This window comes from Chaetura pelagica, unplaced genomic scaffold (genome assembly GCF_000747805.2).
Source record: "Chaetura pelagica isolate M959 unplaced genomic scaffold, ChaPel_1.0 scaffold141, whole genome shotgun sequence".
NCBI lineage: Eukaryota > Metazoa > Chordata > Aves > Apodiformes > Apodidae > Chaetura > Chaetura pelagica.
The window spans coordinates 1,342,006-1,351,102 of NW_009952059.1; the positions used below are offsets into that span (position 1 = coordinate 1,342,006).

A 9,097-nucleotide genomic window follows, 5' to 3' on the forward strand; every position below is an offset into this window, starting at 1 on the left:
CCCCCCGAGGCTCTGCGTTTGGTTTACTCAACCCGGAATGGGGTGGTTTTGCCCCAAACACAAGCCACTGCACTTCCAGAGGCCTGGCCAACATGGGGGCTGCCCAGCTGCTGGGTGGGGGGCCCTGCCTGTATGGTTGGTGCCACATAACAAACCAGCGTTTGACCTCTCAGCACGAGGGGAAAACCCCCAAACAGAAACGAGGGGTGAAAGATGAAAATCCCCATCACAACAAACACGCTCTCCACCCAAATCTCTCCCCTCCACCCCCACTTTGGGTTCCAGCACCACCTGGAAAGCAGCTCCCACGTTGAACCCCCCACATTCCCCAGCATCTGGATCACAGGGAGCTACCAGAGCCTGGCCAGTGGTGAGTGTCCCAGTGCAGGGCCAGGATGGCACTGCTGCCCACAGCCCTTTGCAGCCCCCTTGGCCTCCACAAGCCAAACATGCATTTAGGTCCCAGAGACTTTTCCCCAAGGCCCCCCTGTAGCCCAGCTGGCCCATGGCAGCCGAGTGGTGTCACATGCAGAGAACAAGAGCCACTTACCTCATTGGTGCTTCCCTGGGGAGAGGCATTGGGGAGAAAAAAGGGGAGAAAGAAAAAAAAAAAGCAACTCTGTGTATCAGGCGCGGCCATGGGAGCTCACAGAGCTCACGCCTCTGCCCACGGCCACTTGCTGGTGCCAACATGGTTGGGTATTCCCAGGGGACTCCCTCTTGCACAGGCTGCCCTTCTCACAGGACCCCTCGGGACTCTGGCCACCCCTCCTGCAGCTGATTCTGCCACCACAGGACCCCCAGAGCTGCATGGGACAGAGACATGGGAGCTTCAACCCCACCTGGGGTGCTGGGGCTTCAGCCACGCACATCATTGAGTCCTATGAGGAGGGGCTGAGGGAACTGGGGTTGTTCGGTTCAGAGAAGAGGAGGCTGAGGGGAGACCTCATTGCCCTCTACAACTACTTGAAAGGAGGTTGTAGGGAGGTGGGATTGGCCTCTAAAGTGAATAATGACAGGATGAGAGGAAATGGCCTGAAGCTGCACCAGGAGAGGTTCAGATTGGATATTAGAAAGAATTTCTTTACCAAAAGAGTGGTTGGACAGTGGAACAGGCTGCCCGCGGAGGTGGTGAAGATGATCATCTTCAAGGTCCCTTCCAGCTAGGATGATTTTATCATTCTGTGATTCTACAATGCTGCAATTCTATCATGGTGGGCAGACTCCCAGCCCCACTGCCTGCAGCTGGGCCTGTCTGCACAGCTCCTTCTGGGGAAAACTTCCCCTCACTTGGAAAGCTGCAGGGCCCACAGGGGCCAGCCAGGAGCCAGGGAGCAGCTACAGCCACTTTCACCCCTTTATTTTTCCCCAGCTGGGCAGGCTGCAAGTGGGCAGTGTCTCTGGCCTCCCACTGGCTGTGTCCTGGTCTTACTTAAACCCTTCACTGCTTCCTGCACAGGGATGGGCAAATGCTGGGCTGAACATGCCAGCATCTTCCAAAAGCACTTGGGAATTGTTCCCAGGACAACAGCCACGGCACAGGCACTGCTTGCACCACAGCAGGGTTCACTGTGGATGCTCAGGCTGCTGAGGAGAGGGCAGCCAGGAGGAATCCAGGAGATGGGAGAGCAATTCCTCTCCATCCGCCTTACTGCAAAGGCAGCTCAGTGAGCAACGTCGCTGCCCAGCTCTGGGATGAAGGAACAGAACCATCGCCCCTGCTTCATTTTCTTCCCCCTAACACTGCATGTCCAGCTCTGCACAGACACGGGAAGCAAATAAACGTGATCAAAGGGCTGGGGGAGGAAAGGGCTGGGGGAGGAAAGGGCTGGCACGGAGGGGGAAACAGGAAGGCTGGAGTGTTAAAACCACAGCCCACAGGACCAGCCTGCTGGGCTTGGAGCTGTAGCAGGGAGCAAGGGGGGGTGGCTTCTCTCTGTGACTATTTTTAAGGTTTTCGAGGTTGTTCCTGTTTGACGTCAGGGCACAAGTCATGTTGTTTGGGAAAGAAAAGAAACTGAAAAAGAGCCGCTGAGACCAGCTGAGCCAGCCCAGGAATGTGGGGCCCAGTGCCAAGGCAGGCAGAGCCCAGAGCAGGCCTGGGGACCCAGGGAGGGCAAATCCCCTGCCCTGGACCTGGGAGAGGAACAGGCCTTTCCTTCTGACATGCACGCAAGAAGCACACACCCTGCCTCTGAGAACACTGCTTCGGTGGGACCCCAGGGAAAGCTGCCCCACTCCCGCGAGGTCTGGGGCTCCAGAAAGCAGCGCCCTGCGATGGGCAAGACAACAAGAGCCAAGCAGGATCTACATGTCTTGTCTTCCACTCAGGAAAGGCAGGATTCAGAGGCTGAGGTTTGAGCAGGGGAAGGGGTGGGTTGGCATGCAACTCCAGCCTTGCTCCTGCTCTCCAACCCATCTACTGCCTACCTCTGATATCACCACCAGGCAGATCTCTCTCCAGACCCTAAGACACCTCTCCCTTACCATCAACTCCACAAACTTATCTGAAAACATTTCCCTGCTTTCTCCATCTAGAAGCTCTAAGGAATAGATTAAAACTCATCATCCTGCTGCCTGGAGAAGACAAGGGCACAGGTCTTCCTTCTCTTCCTGCTCACAACCAGCTGAAACAGTTGGATCTGCCCAGGCAGGCCCAGCCAGAGCATCTAACAACCCTACACACAGAGGTAAAAGCCATTCCAAAGGGGAAGAAAAGCCCCCAGGAAACTCAACGCTTAGGAACCGAGTGAGGGTTTTGTTTGTTTGAAATCAAAAGCTTTTTATCCTACCTGGTCCCACAAGGCTGCGGCCACTTGGTCTATTACTGCGCCCAGTTCTCTGTACTCCCCAGAGTATCTGATATATGCCCAGGTGCACAGTGTGATCAGTGTCAAGCCCATGATCATGTTGCACAGACTGGCTATGATGTCCAAGCCAATGAAGCCGGTCACTCCAGCGATGACGTAAGTGATGAAGATGACCACGAAGAGCGTGGCGGGGGTGCGGGCGGCGTGGAAGATGTTCTTGCTGTCGTTGTGCTTGATGTACTGGATGTAGAGCTCATCGATCTCGCTCTCCAGCTGCTGCAGGTAGCTGAGGCTGAACTCCTCCCCACCCATCTTCTTCACCCCGCGGAACAGCTTCACAGCCTCCTCCTTCAGCTCCACGTGTTTGGTCTGGAGGTCACTAGGTGCAAGGAAGGGCTTGTCCCCACCACAGACCTGTGTGGAAAACACAGCTCAGGCACCCCAGGAACCTCAGCGCTCACAGCTCCTGTGGAAACTACCAGAATTAGGGTTCTGCAGGTTTACGGACCACTAGACCCTGCAGGAGGACCTCCACAACTGTGCTGTCCAGCTGGGACAGCCCTGCAAGGAGAAGGTAAATGGGGCAGAGGGTGTTTGCACTGGGGAGCTGCATCCCACAGAACTCCTGCTCAGTTCCCTCACAGCCCAAGCCAGGACTTCAGGCAACACCAACAGCCAAGTTCCACTGACCAGCAGGACCCTGAACCCCAGCATTTTCCAGGGATGGAAACTCCACAGTTATCTTCCTTCTACTTCAGAGTATGGACATGTTGGCTTAAGGGCCACAGCAGCCAACTGGTGGTTTGGCCACTCAGCTCCAGACATTTTTCCTGCCAACAAGCAGCAACGTCCCTTACTGACAAACAGAGTTGGGGCCTGGAAGTGGTTGGAGACAGGCTGGGGCCTGAGCTTCACGTTTCAGAGGTGACATGGTCTGCAAAAAGCCACCACTGGATGAACTGATGACCATGTGTCAATCACCTTCCCCTGTCCTGCCATGATACCCTGACCAGGCACTGCTCTCCTCCAGCCTGTGAAAAAGCCCCTTTTGCACCATGCAAAAGGGGAGATCCTGAACATGCAACACTGACACCAGTCCTAGCCAGGTCCATGTAGGATCTTGTCTACCAGGAACCCAGGCAGGGAGGTTCCCCCACGAGGACAGACTGAAAAAGTTGGGGTTCTTCAGCCTGGAGAAGAGAAGGCTCCAGGGAGACCTTAGAGAACCTTCCAGTGCCTGAAGGGGCTCCAGGAAAGCTGGGGAGGGGCTTGGGACATGGGCTTGTAGTGAAAGGACAAGAGGGAATGGACTAAAGCTGGAAGAGGGGAGATTTAGGTTAGAAACTGGGAGGAAAGCCTTCCCTGTGAGGGTGGTGAGACACTGATCCAGGTTGCTCGGAGAAGCTGTGGCTTCCCCATCCCTGGAAGTGTTGAAGGGCAGGTTGGATGGGGCTTGGAGCAGCCTGGTCTGGTGGGAGGTGTCCCTGCCCATGCAGGGGGGTTGGATCTAGATTATTTTAAGGTCCCCCCAACCCAAATCATTCCATGATTTTATGCTTTATGACAGGAGAGCCAGGAGACACAAGCACCGTGAAATAAGGTGCTCAGCACCACTTACCTCTTCCATTCTCCTGCTGTAGGTGTCTTTGGCAGTGGCAACTGCTGCTAAATTGTTGGCTTCTGCTGTGGCCTGCAAGAAGGGCAAAAGGGGTACAAAGTTTAGCAGCAGAAAGACAGAGTGAAGAAGTGCAATTGCAGAGAACAGCACCACCAGCTTCCTGGGCACCCATGGGCCACACGTGTAGGTGGCCAGGACATGTGCACAGCACCCTGTGTTATTAGTTAATTAAAGAGCTCCCTTGTCCTAGCCAAGTCTTCCCAGCCTCTGACCAGCACCAGATTAGATCATCCCATATTCACACATCCAGTCTCCTCAGTTCCCCCAGGCAGAGAGGAGAGAGGATTCCTACCCTCCGAGCCAGAGCAACGAAAGCTTTGGCTTTGGCTGTGGGAAAGAAGCCTGAGAAGAGATAACAGGCTCCATGGGATGTAAACAGCTCCAGCTGCAGCCTCCTGCAGTTGTCTGGCTCAGAGAGCAGAGCTGCAGCCACTGCCTGAGGGGGCTCAGGACACCACTACCCAGGCAGGGAGGTTCCCCCACGAGGACAGACTGAAAAAGTTGGGGTTCTTCAGCCTGGAGAAGAGAAGGCTCCAGGGAGACCTTAGAGAACCTTCCAGTGCCTGAAGGGGCTCCAGGAAAGCTGGAGAGGGACTTGGGACATGGGCTTGTAGTGAAAGGACAAGAGGGAATGGACTAAAGCTGGAAGAGGGGAGATTTAGGTTAGAAACTGGGAGGAAAGCCTTCCCTGTGAGGGTGGTGAGACACTGATCCAGGTTGCTCGGAGAAGCTGTGGCTTCCCCATCCCTGGAAGTGTTGAAGGGCAGGTTAGATGGGGCTTGGAGCAGCCTGGTCTGGTGGGAGGTGTCCCTGCCCATGCAGGGGGGTTGGATCTAGATGATTTTAAGGTCCCTCCAACCCAAATCATTCCATGATTTTATGCTTTATGACAGGAGAGCCAGGAGACACAAGCACCGTGAAATAAGGTGCTCAGCACCACTTACCTCTTCCATTCTCCTGCTGTAGGTGTCTTTGGCAGTGGCAACTGCTGCTAAATTGTTGGCTTCTGCTGTGGCCTGCAAGAAGGGCAAAAGGGGTACAAAGTTTAGCAGCAGAAAGACAGAGTGAAGAAGTGCAATTGCAGAGAACAGCACCACCAGCCTCCTGGGCACCCATGGGCCACACGTGTAGGTGGCCGGGACATGTGCACAGCACCCTGTGTTATTAGTTAATTAAAGAGCTCCCTTGTCTTAGCCAAGTCTTCCCAGCCTCTGACCAGCACCAGATTAGATCATCCCATATTCACACATCCAGTCTCCTCAGTTCCCCCAGGCAGAGAGGAGAGAGGATTCCTACCCTCCGAGCCAGAGCAACGAAAGCTTTGGCTTTGGCTGTGGGAAAGAAGCCTGAGAAGAGATAACAGGCTCCATGGGATGTAAACAGCTCCAGCTGCAGCCTCCTGCAGTTGTCTGGCTCAGAGAGCAGAGCTGCAGCCACTGCCTGAGGGGGCTCAGGACACCCCTGTGTGACCCCACCACAGCCCAAGATGATGTTCTTTACCTGGGGGGAAGCATTTCCGGTGAGCTGGCTGACTCCTGGCTGCCAAATACCTCCCAAAGGGCAGTTTCTTGGGTTGTTACACTAAGTAATTGGAAGTAAAATCACAGAAACCCAATGTGCTGCTCTAGGTGGACACCTCTGAGAATGAAGTGGAAATGACTGGCAGTTCCAGTGCATGGCTGCCCACCAGCTCACCCACCTGCAGCATCGACTTCGGGTGTGGCAGTTCCTCCCCTTGGTAGATCTTGATGTAGGCCTGCAAAGAAGCACACAGAAAAGGAAATTCCACTGGATGTGGCATTCAGGAGCAGCACACAGACACCCCCCACCCATCTCCAGAGACAGCTTTCACAGGATGATAAAAGCACAGCAGAGGAGGATGTTCCCGGCACAAGGTGGCTTCAACAGGGGATGCTCTTCAGAAGATGCTGCACAGCTTGAGGCCAACTCCTTGGCTGGCCTGGGTCAGTCATCACAGATTAATCTGGGTTGGAAAGGACCTTAAAGAGGCCATCCAGTCCCAACCCCCTGCCATGGGCAGGGACACCTCCCACCAGCCCAGGTTGCTCCAGGGCCCATCCAACCTGCCCTTCAACACTGCCAGGGATGGGGCAGCCACAGCTTCCCTGGACAACCTGTTCCAGGGTCTCACCACCTTCCAACTAAAGAATTTCCTCTTAATGTCTCACCTAAATCTCCCTTCTTCCAGTTCTAATCCATTCCCCCTTGTCCTCTCACTACAAGCCCTTGTCAAAAGTCCCTCCCCAGCTCCACCACTTAGGCTGAGGATCTCTCCCATCAGATTTGCACCTACCTCTGTCCTTCAGAGAAGGAGAAGGAGCCAGAGTCAGGCAGGTGGTGAGAATTACTCATTGATGTCTTGCATTAAAATGTCCCAGTAGTCATGACAACAAAAATCAGTTTTTTCCAAAGGCAATGGGAATAGGGCCCTCAGCCTACCTCCCCCTGGTCCTCAGTTCTCCAGGGAAGGAAAACAGCCCTGCCCGCTCCTTGGGCTTAATGCCTGGTCAAACATGAGACCATGAGGGGCTTGCTTTCTGCAGGACTACTAACTAGACCAAGAACATTTCCTCCAGTCATCAAGTGCTGGCCTGCCTGCTGCTGCTGTCCCCTTTAATTACAGCAAGTGTGCCAGAAATGAACAAGCCCGCTCTCTCTTAAAAAAGCCAGTACCTTAAAATACTCCACAAGGCCTCTGCAGGTGATATGGTTTCCATTGATCTCCTTAACGTCCAGGCTCTCAGGACTAAGAAGCCAAGGAATCAAAATCTTCAAGTTCTTGATGAACTCATCGTCTATTTCTGGAAATAAAACCCCAAGGTCATCAGCACAAGCCCAAGGTCAGACTTGTGCTTCACACAAATCACTAGTGCACTCACATGAAACAAGAGCAGGAGAGTCCAGGCAGAGTCTCCACCACCCTGTTAATTTAGTGATGTGAGTCCTCAGACAATGGTTGTGGCCCCAGGTAAGTTGTTACTTAACCCACAGCCAGACTGTACAGCTGTGCATGAAGCCACAAACCAGCTCCACAGCCCCAAAAGTACTTGAACAAACACAACTGTGACTGCATAGGAAAAAACAAAATGCTTTTAGTGATGATGCTGAGAGCCAGAGAGCAGCATCCTCTTGCCTAGACACACAAAGTCTTTGCAAAACATGACCTTTAGTGTACAGGACATGGACACCTGCTGTGCCTTCCCTTTGCTCTGCTCCTGGCAGTGCTTCCCACACCCCTAGTGGAAATCTTCTGCCAGGCTCTGTGGCTCTCTAACCTGCCACCTCCCGTGCCAGCAGCTTCTGTGCCAAGTTCTTGGTCCCCTCTGAACCCCTATGTGAAATCTGAGGGGTCCATGGGCTGCTTGTGTCACTTCATCAGAGGCAGACTTATCTCCTACCAGTCATTCTTATGGCACCACACTCCCTGACATCCATTCACTGCCATTTACACTAAACTGCCCAAGGCTAGAGACAGAAAAAGCAATGCAGCATCCAAGGCTTTGGAAAGTAAGGGGAGAGGGGAAGTTTCCCCCCAGTTCTTCCATCAACACAAAAAGCTGAGTACAGCTCTCAGGGAACAAGGAAAAATTGCGTCAAGAAGCTGCTGCCAATTACTGTGCCAGTTCAGCCCACACCACTTGTTCAGTACTGCCCAGCACCTGCACTTAAGGGGGGGATTTAAAAGGGATCAGCTCAGCTTCCACCAGCACGTTCCCTGCTGCTGCCTCACTGTCCTGCTTGCTGATTAGCACAGGGTTTGCCAGAAGAACAAGCCTGATCACCAGCCAGATGAAACCAGAGAAGTAACATCTTTCTGACTGCTCATTTATTTTGAATGACTAGTGGGCCACTTTCTCCAGGGCTGAGACTGCAAGCAGCTGCTTCACACCAAACAACTACAAAAATCCACACCATGTGGCTCCTTTGGGGGTGGAGAATCTCACCTTGGCCTTTTTTTTCCTTCTCTTGTTTATTTTTACCTTTTGAAATAAGTCTGACCTGTAGGGAAATAGGGAAATCACTGACAAGATAAATCAGGAAGATGAAATATTCCTTGGAAAGCTTTTCAAAGTGCAATCACTTTCCCTGGAGAGCATGTGTAACTTGCCTTCCACCTTCAACCAGCACAGCCTGCCCTCCAGCAAGCAGGACACACAGCTCCACACCCCTGCCGAATGGCAAGGGAGGAATAACTGGTTAATTACAAGCTTAACATCATGCCCATAAACTTCCTATCTCAGCCCTGCCCTTCCCTGGTTGCCTATCAGCCATCTGTCCTGACCCTGCACCTTTTCAGCCTCCCACACCTTTCTGGCCTCCCCCTCTGCCTTAGGTTCAAGGACCTGGCAAGGAACAGGCAGCTGCTGGAGTTGGAAGAATGAGCAGAGCATGTGTATGTTGTTGGGAGGAGGATCCAGCTCCTCTCCCACAAGCTTCTTCGTGGAAAAGGCTTCTAGAAGTTTCAGGAGCCAGCAGGACATTCTGGCAGGCCATCTTAAAAACCAGACCTTCTGCCTTCGTACCTTTCAGTTTTCCATCAAAATTAGGGTTGGTGGCAACTTTCAGGCCGGGATGAGGTAAAAGGAAG

The 9,097-nt window shown here is 53.3% G+C and overlaps 1 protein-coding gene across 1 annotated transcript in view; it reads right to left on the reverse strand.

Moving 5' to 3' along the window:
• ATL1 (atlastin GTPase 1) overlaps nt 1-9,097 on the reverse strand; it is a 24,312-nt gene that overhangs the window by 4,794 nt on the left and 10,421 nt on the right. Inside the window, exons 9-14 of the mRNA XM_010004312.1 lie at nt 9,033-9,097; nt 7,183-7,310; nt 6,188-6,244; nt 5,433-5,504; nt 2,793-3,224; nt 551-565 (exon numbers count right to left, since the gene is read on the reverse strand). The exon at nt 9,033-9,097 is cut by the window's right edge and continues 21 nt beyond it. Of these exons, the coding sequence (XP_010002614.1) occupies nt 551-565; nt 2,793-3,224; nt 5,433-5,504; nt 6,188-6,244; nt 7,183-7,310; nt 9,033-9,097 (769 nt within the window). The remainder of the gene's footprint in view (nt 1-550; nt 566-2,792; nt 3,225-5,432; nt 5,505-6,187; nt 6,245-7,182; nt 7,311-9,032) is intronic.